Raw genomic sequence first — 16,118 nt, forward strand, 5'->3', positions numbered from 1 at the left:
CAAATGTACAAGGTCTTGCATGTCGCCAGCATACATACACCAAATGTACAAGGTCTTGCATGTCGCCAGCATGCATACAACAAATGTACAAGGTCTTGCATGTCGCCTGCATACATACACCAAATGTACAAGGTCTTGCATGTCGCCTGCATACATACACCAAATGTACAAGGTCTTGCATGTCGCCTGCATACATACTCCAAATGTACAAGGTCTTGCTTGTCGCCTGCATACATACACCAAATGTACAAGGTCTTGCATGTCGCCTGCATACATACACCAAATGTACAAGGTCTTGCATGTCGCCTGCATACATACACCAAATGTACAAGGTCTTGCATGTCGCCAGCATACATACACCAAATGTACAAGGTCTTGCATGTCGCCAGCATGCATACACCAAATGTACAAGGTCTTGCATGTCGCCTGCATACATACACCAAATGTACAAGGTCTTGCATGTCGCCTGCATACATACACCAAATGTACAAGGTCTTGCATGTCGCCAGCATACATACACCAAATGTACAAGGTCTTGCATGTCGCCAGCATGCATACACCAAATGTACAAGGTCTTGCATGTCGCCTGCATACATACACCAAATGTACAAGGTCTTGCATGTCGCCTGCATGCATACACCAAATGTACAAGGTCTTGCATGTCACCTGCATACATACACCAAATGTACAAGGTCTTGCTTGTCGCCAGCATGCATACACCAAATGTACAAGGTCATGCATGTCGCCAGCATGCATACACCAAATGTACAAGGTCTTGCATGTCGCCTGCATACATACACCAAATGTACAAGGTCTTGCATGTCGCCTGCATACATACACCAAATGTACAAGGTCTTGCATGTCGCCTGCATACATACACCAAATGTACAAGGTCTTGCATGTCGCCTGCATACATACACCAAATGTACAAGGTCTTGCATGTCGCCTGCATACATACACCAAATGTACAAGGTCTTGCATGTCGCCTGCATACATACACCAAATGTACAAGGTCTTGCATGTCGCCTGCATACATACACCAAATGTACAAGGTCTTGCTTGTCGCCTGCATACATACACCAAATGTACAAGGTCTTGCTTGTCGCCTGCATACATACACCAAATGTACAAGGTCTTGCATGTCGCCAGCATGCATACACCAAATGTACAAGGTCTTGCATGTCGCCTGCATACATACACCAAATGTACAAGGTCTTGCATGTCGCCTGCATACATACACCAAATGTACAAGGTCTTGCATGTCGCCAGCATGCATACACCAAATGTACAAGGTCTTGCATGTCGCCTGCATACATACACCAAATGTACAAGGTCTTGCATGTCGCCTGCATACATACACCAAATGTACAAGGTCTTGCATGTCGCCTGCATACATACACCAAATGTACAATGTCTTGCATGTCGCCTGCATACATACACCAAATGTACAAGGTCAAGGTCTTGCATGTCGCCAGCATGCATACACCAAATGTACTAGGTCTTGCATGTCGCCAGCATACATACACCAAATGTACAAGGTCTTGCATGTCGCCAGCATACATACACCAAATGTACAAGGTCTTGCATGTCGCCAGCATGCATACACCAAATGTACAAGGTCTTGCATGTCGCCTGCATACATACACCAAATGTACAAGGTCTTGCATGTCGCCAGCATACATACACCAAATGTACAAGGTCTTGCATGTCGCCAGCATACTTACACCAAATGTACAAGGTCTTGCATGTCGGCAGCATACATACACCAAATGTACAAGGTCTTGCATGTCGCCAGCATACATACACCAAATGTACAAGGTCTTGCATGTCGCCAGCATACATACACCAAATGTACAAGGTCTTGCATGTCGCCTGCATACATACACCAAATGTACAAGGTTAAGGTCTTGCATGTCGCCAGCATACATACACCAAATGTACAAGGTCTTGCATGTCGCCTGCATACATACACCAAATGTACAAGGTCAAGGTCTTGCTTGTCGCCTGCATGCATACACCAAATGTACAAGGTCTTGCATGTCGCCAGCATACATACACCAAATGTACAAGGTCTTGCATGTCGCCAGCATACATACACCAAATGTACAAGGTCTTGTTTGTCGCCTGCATACATACACCAAATGTACAAGGTCTTGCATGTCACCTGCATGCATACACCAAATGTACAAGGTCTTGCATGTCGCCAGCATGCATACACCAAATGTACAAGGTCTTGCATGTCGCCTGCATACATACACCAAATGTACAAGGTCTTGCATGTTGCCTGCATACATACACCAAATGTACAAGGTCTTGCATGTCGCCTGCATACATACACCAAATGTACAAGGTCTTGCATGTCGCCTGCATACATACACCAAATGTACAATGTCTTGCATGTCGCCAGCATGCATACACCAAATGTACAAGGTCTTGCATGTCGCCTGCATAAATACACCAAATGTACAAGGTCTTGCATGTCGCCTGCATACATACACCAAATGTACAAGGTCTTGCATGTCGCCAGCATGCATACACCAAATGTACAAGGTCTTGCTTGTCGCCTGCATACATACACCAAATGTACAAGGTCTTGCATGTCGTCTTCATACATACACCAAATGTACAAGGTCTTGCATGTCGCCTTCATACATACACCAAATGTACAAGGTCTTGCTTGTCGCCAGCATGCATACACCAAATGTACAAGGTCTTGCATGTCGCCTGCATACATACACCAAATGTACAAGGTCTTGCATGTCGCCAGCATGCATACACCAAATGTACAAGGTCTTGCTTGTCGCCTTCATACATACACCAAATGTACAAGGTCTTGCATGTCGCCTGCATACATACACCAAATGTACAAGGTCTTGCATGTCGCCTGCATACATACACCAAATGTACAAGGTCTTGCATGTCGCCAGCATGCATACACCAAATGTACAAGGTCTTGCATGTCGCCTGCATACATACACCAAATGTACAAGGTCTTGCATGTCGCCTGCATGCATACACCAAATGTACAAGGTCTTGCATGTCACCTGCATACATACACCAAATGTACAAGGTCTTGCTTGTCGCCAGCATGCATACACCAAATGTACAAGGTCATGCATGTCGCCAGCATGCATACACCAAATGTACAAGGTCTTGCATGTCGCCTGCATACATACACCAAATGTACAAGGTCTTGCATGTCGCCTGCATACATACACCAAATGTACAAGGTCTTGCATGTTGCCTGCATACATACACCAAATGTACAAGGTCTTGCATGTCGCCTGCATACATACACCAAATGTACAAGGTCTTGCATGTCGCCTGCATACATACACCAAATGTACAAGGTCTTGCATGTCGCCTGCATACATACACCAAATGTACAAGGTCTTGCATGTCGCCTGCATACATACACCAAATGTACAAGGTCTTGCATGTCGCCTGCATACATACACCAAATGTACAAGGTCTTGCATGTCGCCTGCATACATACACCAAATGTACAAGGTCTTGCTTGTCGCCTGCATACATACACCAAATGTACAAGGTCTTGCATGTCGCCAGCATGCATACACCAAATGTACAAGGTCTTGCATGTCGCCTGCATACATACACCAAATGTACAAGGTCTTGCATGTCGCCAGCATACATACACCAAATGTACAAGGTCTTGCATGTCGCCAGCATACATACACCAAATGTACAAGGTCTTGCATGTCGCCTGCATACATACACCAAATGTACAAGGTCTTGCATGTCGCCTGCATACATACACCAAATGTACAAGGTCTTGCATGTCGCCAGCATGCATACACCAAATGTACAAGGTCTTGCATGTCGCCTGCATACATACACCAAATGTACAAGGTCTTGCTTGTCGCCTGCATACATACACCAAATGTACAAGGTCTTGCTTGTCGCCTGCATACATACACCAAATGTACAAGGTCTTGCATGTCGCCAGCATGCATACACCAAATGTACAAGGTCTTGCTTGTCGCCTGCATACATACACCAAATGTACAAGGTCTTTCTTGTCGCCTGCATACATACACCAAATGTACAAGGTCAAGGTCTTGCATGTCGCCTGCATACTTACACCAACATAAGCATTGCAAGATTTTCTAGGTGTAAACAAAAAGCTTTCTGGTTGGAGTTCTGGTGTGCACTACTCATGGATGTTATTGGCCTCACTACTCATGGATGTTATTGGCCTCACTACTCATGGATGTTATTGGCCTCACTACTCATGGATGTTATGGGCCTCACTACTCATGGATGTTATTGGCCTCACTACTCATGGATGTTATTGGCCTCACTACTCATGGATGTTATTGGCCTCACTACTCATGGATGTTATTGGCCTCACTACTCATGGATGTTATTGGCCTCACTTCTCATGGATGTTATTGGCCTCACTACTCATGGATGTTATTGGCCTCACTTCTCATGGATGTTATTCGCCTCACTACTCATGGATGTTATTCGCCTCACTACTCATGGATGTTATTCGCCTCACTTCTCATGGATGTTATTGGCCTCACTACTCATGAATGTTATTGGCCTCACTACTCATGGATGTTATTGGCCTCACTACTCATGGATGTTATTGGCCTCACTACTCATGGATGTTATTGGCCTCACTACTCATGGATGTTATTGGCCTCACTACTCATGGATGTTATTGGCCTCACTACTCATGGATGTTATTGGCCTCACTACTCATGGATGTTATTGGCCTCACTACTCATGGATGTTATTGGCCTCACTACTCATGGATGTTATTGGCCTTTCAATCACAGGCCATTGGGCAAATAATCATTTCTCATTTCTGTGTTCTGGAAGAAATCCTGGACTTACGTTAAGCGTTTCATTGGCTTTTGGTACGACTCTATTAGTCTCTGGTCTTTAGTGCAGGGTGCCTCCATTACACGAACCACTGCATATAGAATCTCACTTTACAAATAGTTCGAATAGGATGTACATACCTTTGTTCTATACTACTTCTGTTCACTGTTTGAATTTAATACACCAAAAAACATAACAAATAGGTAATAGGAAAATATTTTGGTAACATTATTTAGACACTTGACAAAACTGTATTAGAGGATATTCTAAACAAAATACACACAAATCACCAACCTTGACGTTTATGTATTACTTTAAAAGGGTGTACTTTTTACGGGATAAATGGCTTTCATAATTAATTTTAAAAATAAAACATTTTGCTTTTAGAAGGAAAAAAAAGGAGCCTTAGCCCATACATTTGGCGAGTCACACACTAAGGTCAAAAACTGTTGCTCCTTAGCTTCACTAGTTTTTGAGATTCTGGCGTGTCAGTGTGTACGTCACAGACGGACTTCAGTCACTACACAATACAATACAAAAAAATTGTCTACCATGATTTAATTAGTGTCCAGGACTAACATTTCTTGAATGACTATTTAGTCATTACTCGTTTTGTGATGCAGAATTATTTGCCAACGAAACGGAACTTAGAAGCATAAACAAGAATACAGGGGGCATAAGCAGTGATGTAACAGAGTGATCTACGCTTAAATAAAAACAAAACAAAAACAAATAAATCAGCCAGACTTGTAAACTGTGCTCTTAGAGATTTCGCATACTAGTGTTAGACCAGGGTTCTGCTCATCAGACTAGGGCTCGCCATTCCTGGCAATGTTTCTCAGCCTCACATTGGCGCTCGGGTGGAAACAGTCGTTAGAGGAGACGATAATGCTAAAAGAACCTCCTTTGGGGAAATTAAGAACAAAGTGCATTGCACTTACGGGAATGGAAGCCCACAACTAACTTATCACTATCAAAACAGCGATCCTATAGCGGACACCTGCACGGCTGATGTGGTACAGAGAATGACTAGGGGGAGTTTCCACCTGTGTGCTCGGACTTTTGCCTCGCTTCTAAGCTGAGCGTCTTGGATACACGCCATTGGTAACATGGAAATAATATTTACAACTGCGTGGATCTTCTCCAGACAGAAACTTGTTCAGACAGACAGATGGAGGCAAGCTTCCATTGGCCGAGAGTTCTAAGAGTCTTAGACTCAACTCTAAAGACAATTATGAGGGCTCCCCATCCAGGATCAGGGCTTCAAAAAAAAAATTGTACCATGAAACTTTTGCAACAAGCTATTTCCGACTTGTTGTGGCCAAGAAAATATTTTACTGTTTAGCGCAATGAAACAATTGTTAATAGATCTACTAGTTCAACCAGCAATGAAACAATTGTTCATAGATCTACTAGTTCAACCAGCAATGAAACAATTGTTCATAGATCTACTAGTTCAACCAGCATACATTATTTAATACCATAGAGAGAAAATAACTGCTTTCTGGCGAAGTGATTGTAGCGACAGGGCAAGGGAAAAGTTTTAAACTTCATAAAATCTCACACTCGGTAACAGATCGTCTACCACAGTCACCGCGACATCTTCGCAGAAGTATTGAAAGGAAAAGTAAGATAAACAGGCCAGCTCTCAGGTTCAGTTCATAGTGACAACGTGGCTTGTTACTTTAGAAATCTTCTTTACCTTAAAAGTTCCTTCTTTTTTTTTAGACACAGATCTAGATCTAGATTAAAGTAGTCTTAGTATCTAGATTAGATGTAGTCTTAGACTCTAGATCTAAATCCAGATGGATCTAGACTAGTCTAGAGATTTATACTAATCTTCAGAAAGAAAGGTGTCAGAGCAAATCTATATCTAGAGTTCTGTTTTTTATTACTTCTTGCTTAGAAGATCTAGATCTAGCGACCAGTTCATCTTACGAAGGTTGCGACAATGCCTTAACGACCTACCTTTTGCTCAAACTCAATAATTTCATACAACTTGATAACGTTCTGGTGATTAACAGCTTTCATGCATTTTAATTCTCGGGGAAGGAATTTTTCTTTAAAGTCTTTCGGAGCACTGCGTCTATTAATAATTTTCATCGCTACGCGCTTCTGCAGTTTCTCACTGTAAGCACTCTTCACTTTCGCATAAGACCCTTCGCCAATGGTGGTCCCTATACTGTACCCAAGTTTTTTTAAGTAGACCTCATCGTCAGATGTGGCAAACTCTTTGACCACAGAGCCAGTCACTTCCGCCATTGGTATTTGTTTGTGTAGTTAGCCGAATCGAAGCATCCAATTTAGTTTGATTAATCTTGTCTCAACACCGGGAATGAACGGAGTCTAGACGCTATCATTTGCTCGAATTGCCCATTTTTTCGCAGTGCTCTTCGATGCTAAAACAAGAAATGTATAAAGTCACAAAACACGGAAGTTGCGTCACTTTGTCAATATGACGTCAAAGGAAAGCAAGAGGAACACAAGATTTCTCCTTTGAGCATTAAGCTGATATTTGACATGGTGGCATTAGGAAAAACGATGAACAATCCCACCAGTCCTCAAGAACAAAACCTTTACTCTTTCCAAATCAATCCATAGTAGGTAAAGCAAGATATATGTATATACATTTTATTAAACTTAGATGTAGGTATTTCTAGATTCTAGACCTCATGATTCTTTAATTGTCCGTGTAAATGTCGCTTGTCAAGTTCCAGATAGATCTAGATCTTTTATATGTTGCCGACAAAGAGAGCAAAGCTTGACATGGATGATGACGGGGGGCGATTACGTCTGCTGGAAGATGAGCTTCAGGTCATTCAGGCAGAGGTGGAACCCATAGAAGTCAAACGGTCCAGCACATCCAGAACTGAGTCGGTGACGTACAGACCCACCTACCGAGCAGTTCTCGCTAAAAATGGCTACCTAGTGAGGAAAACATTGGGAAATGGCAGCTACTCAAAGGTAAAGTTGGCTATATCACTTAATAAATCGAAATCGCTCGTAGCGGTCAAGATCGTGGACAGAAACAAAGCTCCTAAAGACTTCCAAACAAAATTTCTCCCTCGGGAGCTTGATATATGGCCGGGCCTCCGTCATCCGAACATAATCAAAGTGTTAGACGCCTTCGACGATGGTCGTCGTGTGTATATGATATTGGAGTATGCCGAGAATGGTGACGTCCTGCGTTACATTCAAAAAGTTGGTGCTCTGGTAGAGAGTTTGGCGAAAGGATGGACATGGCAGTTGTGCGATGCAGTTCGGTACCTGCACGAGCTGAACATTACCCATCGGGACTTGAAGTTGGAGAACCTACTGCTTGATAAGGCCTACAATATCAAACTCTGTGATTTCGGATTCGTCAAGGGGGACTGCACTCCAAACTTGAGTCAGACTTACTGTGGCTCAAAGTCTTATGCTGCTCCAGAAATCTTGAAAGGTGAACCATACGACCCTAAGAAGGCAGACATGTGGGCTATTGGCGTCATCCTGTACATATTTGTCACAGGCAAGATGCCATTCGACGAAAGCCGAGGAAACAGCGGAGTTCTAGAAGAACAGAAAAAGTTGGAGTTTCCCTGGCAAAAATATAAAAAGGTATTTGTAACATTTTTTTTAGTTCTTTCTACGTTTTAGATGTAGATTTAGTTATTTGAGAATACGATTTTTGTGTGTGACCCATTCCTAGAGACCCTACAGACCATGAATTCGATATTAGATTTAAATGTAGACAACTGTAAAAGCAGACATTTCTTGTTCTCCTAGTGACATTGTGTCATAGTTCTAGCACAAACATCAATTTATTTTTTTTTTAAATATTATTCATTAGTTTCCGAAATGTCCACTTTTTACTTACAATCTCTGTTAGTGTCACTATTGTCCATGCTTGCATTTGATCTACCGATACAGTTAAAGTATGACTGTTTAAACGATGAATTGATCGACTATAGAAGAGCATGACAAACTGGCTTTCCTTCCTTCAAGGTTTTGTTCAGTTTCACAACATGGAAAAAAAATTAATTAGTCTCATAGTTAGAACGGGGGCGCGGTGGCTGAGTGGTTAAACGCTTGGCTTCCGAACCTGGGGTCCTGCGTTCGAATTCCGGTGAAGACTGGGATTTTGATCTTCGGGATTATTAGGGCGCACCTGAGTCCACCCAACTCTAATTGGTACCTAACTTAAGTTGGGAGAAAAGTAAAGGTGGTTGGTCGTTGTGCTGGCCACGACACCCTGCTCGTTAACTGTTGGCCAAAGAAACAGATGACCTTAACATCATCTGCCCTATTGACCGTTTGTCTGAAAGGAGAACTTTTACTATTATAGTTAAAACTAGATTTTGACATAGTATTTGAACTAGACGGTCATGTGTTTATTTCTCTGCTAAACGTTAAAACATGCTCAAATCAGTTTTCAAATAGCCCACTTTACAAATATTTTCTATAAACAATGAATTGTGGTATTAACTTGCAAGAGACATATATATTACAAGATGTAGTTATTACATGACGTATATATTACATGACGTATAGATTACAAGATGTAGGTATTACATGCAAATCAACAGATTTTAATGGCAAATAATAAAGTTTCTAATTCTCAGGTGACCAGTGAAGAGAGGGCCCTGGTCCTCAAACTGTTCACACATGACTTCGGGGCGAGGCCAGATATACAACGAGTGATGAGGACCCGATGGATGGAGTCTGCCAATCAGATTGAGTCCAAGTTAAGTAAGTCTTTAGTGTACATTGTACATTTCATGAACATCTAACTAGAATGGGAATTCAGAGATCTCTGTTAGATGAGGCAAAACAGATCCAGCGGTGACATACATTATGTTTTCATAACCACGCTGACGACGCCGCTGTCTGCTGAGGGTTGATATATATTCTTGATATAAGTTCACGTTTCAGCTGTAATATTCAATGAATGTTGCATTTCTTTGGGTTTCTGTGACCAGCAGATGAGACTCTTTTTATCTTACACCAACACAGAACGTCGTAGTTTATGAGAACTTGAATCCAGTTCAAGGAAGAACAATGTCAATACTACCCTCGTTCACAGCACTCCCATTCTCTGACCTTTTTCTTTCTATTTCAACACGCGCTCGCACCATTCCACATTCACACGACGCTGCGCACAGTTTCAAGTTAAGACTTTTTATAGTCTTTAAAATGATTTTTGTGACACTTACTTTAAAGAATGTTCCATTCATAATGTATTGAAGACAAATACGAATACACTACATTTGTTCATAATGCTGTTGTTTCACTCAGGTGAACTAGCCACGGAAGGTAAAAACAATCACCACAGTCACCACTACCATCACCACCACCATCACCATCACCACCACAGACATCACTCCAGAGATAAGACCGGAGAGAAAGCAGCGGCTGAGAAACAAGCTCCAACGGCTGCCAACCCAATGCCTTCCCAGTAGATGGGACACCTATGTATGTTGTAGACATTAGGTAAGATCAATTGAGAGATTATGTTGTGATAAACCATATAGAATGTTCAAACTAGAATCCTCTAACAGTATAACAACACCGCTGTCCCAAGTTTTATTACAATAACTGAGAGAATATTAATAGGTCTAGATTGAATTTTTATTGCAATAAGAATATGTACAAAATATCAATTAAAAATGTAATGATACATTTTAAGGTAAAACAGAAAAAAAATTGTTAGAACTAGTAGCTAACTTGATGTAAAGCTCATCTATTTCTATTTATGATGATGTAAAGCTCAACTGTTTCTATGGCCGACTGTAAACGACCAAATACCTTTACTTCCCCAAAGTATGTCAGTACCCCTTACAGGTGGCTGGACTCGGGGGCTTCCTTTGGCCAAACCCTGTACCAGACCTCCTAGCTGCCAAGAGAAAGGTCTCAAAACATGTCTGTTTGTGTGTGTGTGTGTTGTTTGTTTTCGCCGAAGGTTGAGAAACACTGTTGTTGTTTTTTTATTCTATATATATATATATATATATATATATATATATATATATATATATATATATATATATATATATATATATATATATTTATTTATTGTTATTAGGGTTTACTGGGCGTTAGGGTTAGGGTTTTTGACCCCCCCCACTCCAAAGTTCTGGATCCGCTAGGATTTGAGGCCTCGCCTAACCCCAATAAAAATGGACCCTTTTCTATAAGCTCTAGCTCCGCCATTGCATTTATTTCTTCCAGATGTAAATTAACTTTAATATAATTTCATTTGTGTGCGTATGTGTGTGTGTTAGTGACCTCTCGTTTGACAATTCCTTCAGTAATCGTGAAAACTCTTGATGGTTGAAGGCTGGACACGGATCTCGAAAACAGCGCTTATGATTTTCTAGGAAATTCGACAGTTTATAAAAAAAAAATAACTAGCTAATTGGCCACACTGGGAAAACTCTGATTTGACATTATTTCTTCAAAATATAATCAACTTAAAAATTAAATGTGGTCTAGGGTATCTTCAACACATGTCAATGGGAATTTCTAGCAATGAGTTTAAAAAACATTAATTCGTTCAAGAACATTATGCGCACCGTCTTATATAGAAATTAGTCAAGTATCCTGTCTTTTTATGTCTGTATTTGTAATCCCTAACTAGAATATTGTATAGATATATCAGGAACTAGATCTAGACTACTGTCTTATGACCAAAACTAGATTTATTGTATAGATATATCAGGAACTAGATCTAGACTACTGTCTTATGACCAAAACTAGATTTATTGTATAGATATATCAGGAACTAGATCTAGACTACTGTCTTATGACCAAAACTAGATTTATTGTATAGATATATCAGGAACTATATGTAGACTACTGTCTTATGACCAAAACTAGAATTGTATTCCCCATCAGCTTCATGAAAAGAGAATTGACTTAAAAAAAATGTTTATTATGTTATTTGGTTTCCTTTCTTTCTAGGTTTGCATTTTGTGACCTTGACTTTAAAATGATGGTTCGCTGTCACTTCTGCCAGTTTCTCGAAGCCATTCAAGAGGTTCAACTCAATTTATTTATCTTTTGCCTCGTATACACAGATCACTGAGACTTTTGAATATAATTTTATACAAACATTATTTCTATTTTTTGGTGTAAGTAACTCTTTCCAATAAGAAAATAAGAATGAAGTGTTGATGGACTTAACACTTTGTGCATGTCTGCCAGGAATGATAGTTTTTTTGTTTTTTTTTCCCTTAGTCACAAACTCGCGTCTGCTGTAGAAATCATGCGATATTTGTCTATTAATATCTACGCTACCAGCCATGTTAAAACATTGAGATGAATAAATTATGTACTCTCAAAGCAAAATGTTTTTTTAAGAATTGAGTTCTTCAAAAACTATTGTTAATGTTATGGCATAATTCTAGAGCTAATGTAAATTGTTTTGTTTTCTAGTCATCTCCAGTTTTTTTTAGTCATTAAACTATGTTGGATTTTAATAAAACTCTCTGGCCTTTTAAATAATCTGTTTGCTATGGCAAGGGCGCTAACTTGTATTCATTTTTTAGCTCATTTACTTTGTATTATTTTTTTATCAAAATGTTTGAAGCAAAACTTTTTTTTTTTTCAAGCAAAATGAAAAGAAAAACATTTGATAAGAATTTTAATAAAAAGCATATTTGATTTGAACATATGTGTTGGCATCCTTGGACATTAAACTACTATAAGTGAAATGTTAAGGGACAAGGCATTGACTGGGACTTGACATCACAAAACTTGTTACTAACTTTATACAGAACCCAACATGTCACCAGTTATTACTCTAATCTAGATATCTATTTCTCATAGCCATTTATGCTAAAGTATTCATGACTGCAGAATTGAATCAGTGCAAAAGAATTTCTATTTTTGTATTACAAGTTATGTTCTGTTGGTATCTGCAGTGTAACATTTAATGAGGACAAGGAAATGCAGACTTTGGTCAAGTAGTACACTCCCATCTCTTTTTTTGTACAAGTGGGGATTAATATAAATGAGAGTCTATGTTCCTTATAAACTACACAAGTACAAATTTGATGTACAACAAGTTTTATAAAGAGAAATATGCTCACAATGTTTAGACAGATTGATTGTTATTAATTAAAGAAGTTCAACTTTGAAGTTTTAATCATTTTCTTAAAACCTTTTCAAATGATTCAAAGTTTACATTAAAAGTAACTGTACAAATCTATTGAATAGTACAATGGCAATCTGTAATAGAAATTAGGAACTGAAGGTTTTACAAAGAATTACAAGAAAGAGCTAGTGCTTTGAACAATGGACAATGGATAAATTCTCTTGTCTTGGAGTTTCTTTAAAAACAATAATCTCTTTAACAAAAACAAAAGATAAAAAAAAAACTAAATGTAAATAGAATCAATCAATCTATAATACAAATATTAATGCTGATGATGCTAAACAAAACTTAGAGCAAAGATTCAAAGGTCAGGACTGCAGGGAAGATAACTTTGGAAGGAAGGAATTTCTGCCATCTTTAGCCTTGCGTTTGTTGGACTGAAATAATACAACAAGAGTTATCAGACTTGAATTGAAATGTCCAGCTTTCACTATCAACTTTTGATGTTAATACAAAATACATGCATCGATTGATTGAAAGAAATGTATTCAATGTAAAGTTTAAAAGTTTCACTGATTGAGTGAAGGAACTACAGGAAATCAAAGCTTGGCAGGATGCTGCCACTTCATAAATGACAAACTATTTTAAATTTCAAGACTAAAACCAGAGTATGTGTTCAAATAAGTAGAGATAAAAATGTGTTTCAAGATCTAAAGAGCTACAAAGAATTGTATTGAACATTGTACCTGTTAGTGTACCAAAGAATTCTTCATTCATTTATAACAAAATTATTAAACTAAAATAATATCACATGTCAAACTGTTAGATGCCAATAAAAAAAAACATTTTTTAAATGTCCTTACAGAATTCTAAGCTTCCACCCCCCCCTCGGCCAAAAAAAAAATGTTTAAAGTTAAAATATTTGAACTCTAGCTAAGTGTTTACTTTTATTTAGTATTTTACCTTTGTCAAAATTTGATTTGTTCCCAACAATGCCACATGGTCTTGAAACTGGTGGAAAGTGCTGGCCATTTGTTTGGCATCATCTGGTTCTGGCACCTTGTTACAAAACAAGTTCAAAAATCAAAATACTGTTTTAAAACCTTGCTTCTACTGAGGGAACATTTGTATTGGTGTTAAGGGAAGTTATAGTGTTGTTTAAATCCTATTAGAGTTTTTATGATTTGACTCCCTTTTTCAACATCATAATCCCATATATTAGAAAATTAATTGATTAAGTTGGTAAATGTTTTGATTGACTCCTGTGTTGTCATTGACATAAAAAAATTTTTGTAAAGTTTCAACTTGATCTGAGAATGGGAAGTGGGAAAAAAATTGCTAATCAAAATACCAACCTGGTATAATTTTTAAGGGAGGTAATACTAAATAACAATAAACACTGACACAAAAAAAGTTATCTACCTCAGATTACCTAAAGAAATTCAACAAAGAAATACCCTTAGTTGAATATAAACTTGAATGGATGCCTAGTCTTGTGGTATCCACTGCAAACTATCTTTACAATGGCCATGAGTTCCAACCCTGCCCACTGCCATCCTACAGTAGGCTTGAACTGGTGACTCTTGTTAGTCCAGTACCTATTGGTTCAAATACTACAATCTAAAAACATGACACACGCATAATAACTTCTACACCAATTTGTAGACAGGAGGAGAACTGATAAATGATAGCTAAGAACTTTATTCAATCAACTTACAGTATACACAGGCAAGGACCGAAACACTGCTCCTGCCTTCTGATCTGCAGTTATGTAACTTTCTAAATGAGAGTTGTATGCCTGTAAAATTATTACTATAAATAGCATATGACCAAAACAAAAAGATGTGTTTTTATATATAAAAATGTTACTAAGTATAATAGTTAAGTATAACCCTTAAACTTATTTCTTATGTGTGGCTGTATTTAATAAGTCAAACTAGGAAGTGATTTTGTAAAGATGGATTTTTGTTTTAGTTATGATTATTTTATTTGGATTAGAAAATAAAAAAAAAAACAGCAGAAGTGATTAAGTTGTTTAGGAAGCTTTGAAAATAAAACACTTAACATCAAATAAATACATACATAGAATAACTCACTGGTATGTATAAAGACTTACTTGAGAGTTCTAAGAACTTGTGTGTTTTTATTACCTTTGGTTTAATTAAAGCTCCGAAAAACTTTTTTTCTTCCATATTGTTCTGATTATCTTCCCTTGCCTTATTATAAGCTGATCTTCTGAATTGTTCCCACCTTGGAAGAAACAGAAAGAAACACAGAATGAAGTTTGTATTTGTTCAATTACTGATTCATTGTTGTAGGAAATATTTCTAGAACTCACAAAAAGTTTTTGTCCTCAAAAGAGTTTCAAAGAAAAAAAAAAGATGTATTTTAGACAAATTAAAAGAAAAAAAAAAGACAATTACCGGGCAGGTTCAAATATCAAAGGGAATTCAAATTTGTTTCTGATTTTTATTTTTGGAGCAGTTTTAGTTTTCTCAGCTGTAAGTGTAGGGCCCTGTTCAATGGAGTTTACAAAATCATTGAATCTAAATGTTATAAATCAAGAACAAATGTTATTACTTAGCAAGGAATAGATTTAGAAATCAAGAACAAATGTTATTACTTAGCAAGGAATAGATTTAGAAATCAAGAAAGCCGCTGAAGAGAATAAATAGTGTAGTTATTCAAAAGAAGATTGACACAAAAATCTTTCTTGTCAGTCTATCATTTCTCTAAAGCTTTTCTTTATTATAATTAAGTAATCCTGTTCTTAATCATTTTACTAATCCTCTTTTTAATCATTTCTTCAATCTTTTTTCTTGGGTTTTGTGATTAGTGAAATCTTTATCTGTTGCTTGGAAAGAACTGTTAATATGTTTTCAAAAAATTAAAATTATGAGTCTTTTTTTTTTTTTCGCTTTGAATACAAATTAAACATATCTCAGAGTGTCAATCAAATGGAAAGGGTAATTTTCTAAAACAAAAACAACATTATTGTAATTTTTAGCTTGGTACATGATGTGATCTTTACAACATTATGTAAGCTATACAGTACCAGGAGACCAATACATCTTATGACCTATACAATTCATACTATTTATCTAATACATCTTATGACCTATACAATTCATACTATTTATCTAATACATCTTATGACCTATACAATTCATACTATTTATCTAATACATCTTAT

At 37.9% G+C, this 16,118-nt stretch overlaps 3 protein-coding genes across 7 annotated transcripts in view; 1 reads left to right on the top strand and 2 right to left on the bottom strand.

The window, feature by feature from the left end:
- The window catches only part of LOC106057117 (testis-specific serine/threonine-protein kinase 2-like), a 57,682-nt gene extending 50,434 nt beyond the window's left edge, over positions 1 to 7,248 (bottom strand). Inside the window, exon 1 of the mRNA XM_056024648.1 lies at positions 6,820 to 7,248. Coding sequence (XP_055880623.1) covers positions 6,820 to 7,113 — 294 coding nt within the window. The 5' untranslated portion in view covers positions 7,114 to 7,248. The remainder of the gene's footprint in view (positions 1 to 6,819) is intronic.
- A 65-nt stretch (positions 7,249 to 7,313) lies between these two features.
- LOC106057116 (testis-specific serine/threonine-protein kinase 3-like) lies at positions 7,314 to 12,177 on the top strand. 2 transcript variants are annotated; one of them, XM_013214187.2, is made up of 4 exons: positions 7,314 to 8,448; positions 9,453 to 9,579; positions 10,126 to 10,302; positions 11,791 to 12,177. In XM_013214187.2, exons 1-3 carry the CDS (start codon positions 7,588 to 7,590, stop codon positions 10,287 to 10,289), a joined length of 1,152 nt encoding a protein of 383 aa, XP_013069641.1. In that variant the 5' UTR covers positions 7,314 to 7,587; the 3' UTR covers positions 10,290 to 10,302; positions 11,791 to 12,177. The 2 variants fall into 2 exon arrangements, with proteins under 2 accessions (XP_013069641.1, XP_013069640.1); XM_013214186.2 differs by having other exon boundaries at positions 7,315 to 8,448; positions 10,126 to 10,320.
- A 278-nt stretch (positions 12,178 to 12,455) lies between these two features.
- The window catches only part of LOC106057115 (WD repeat-containing protein 64-like), a 45,294-nt gene continuing 41,631 nt past the window's right edge, over positions 12,456 to 16,118 (bottom strand). For all 4 annotated transcript variants that reach the window (XM_056024646.1, XM_056024643.1, XM_056024645.1 and 1 more), the window contains exons 28-32: positions 15,349 to 15,440; positions 15,076 to 15,175; positions 14,643 to 14,723; positions 13,889 to 13,984; positions 12,456 to 13,362 (exon numbers count right to left, since the gene is read on the bottom strand). In XM_056024646.1, the coding sequence (XP_055880621.1) occupies positions 13,294 to 13,362; positions 13,889 to 13,984; positions 14,643 to 14,723; positions 15,076 to 15,175; positions 15,349 to 15,440 (438 nt within the window). In that variant the 3' untranslated portion in view covers positions 12,456 to 13,293. The remainder of the gene's footprint in view (positions 13,363 to 13,888; positions 13,985 to 14,642; positions 14,724 to 15,075; positions 15,176 to 15,348; positions 15,441 to 16,118) is intronic.

The sequence above is a fragment of the Biomphalaria glabrata genome, chromosome 3 (assembly GCF_947242115.1).
Source record: "Biomphalaria glabrata chromosome 3, xgBioGlab47.1, whole genome shotgun sequence".
Lineage (NCBI taxonomy): Eukaryota > Metazoa > Mollusca > Gastropoda > Planorbidae > Biomphalaria > Biomphalaria glabrata.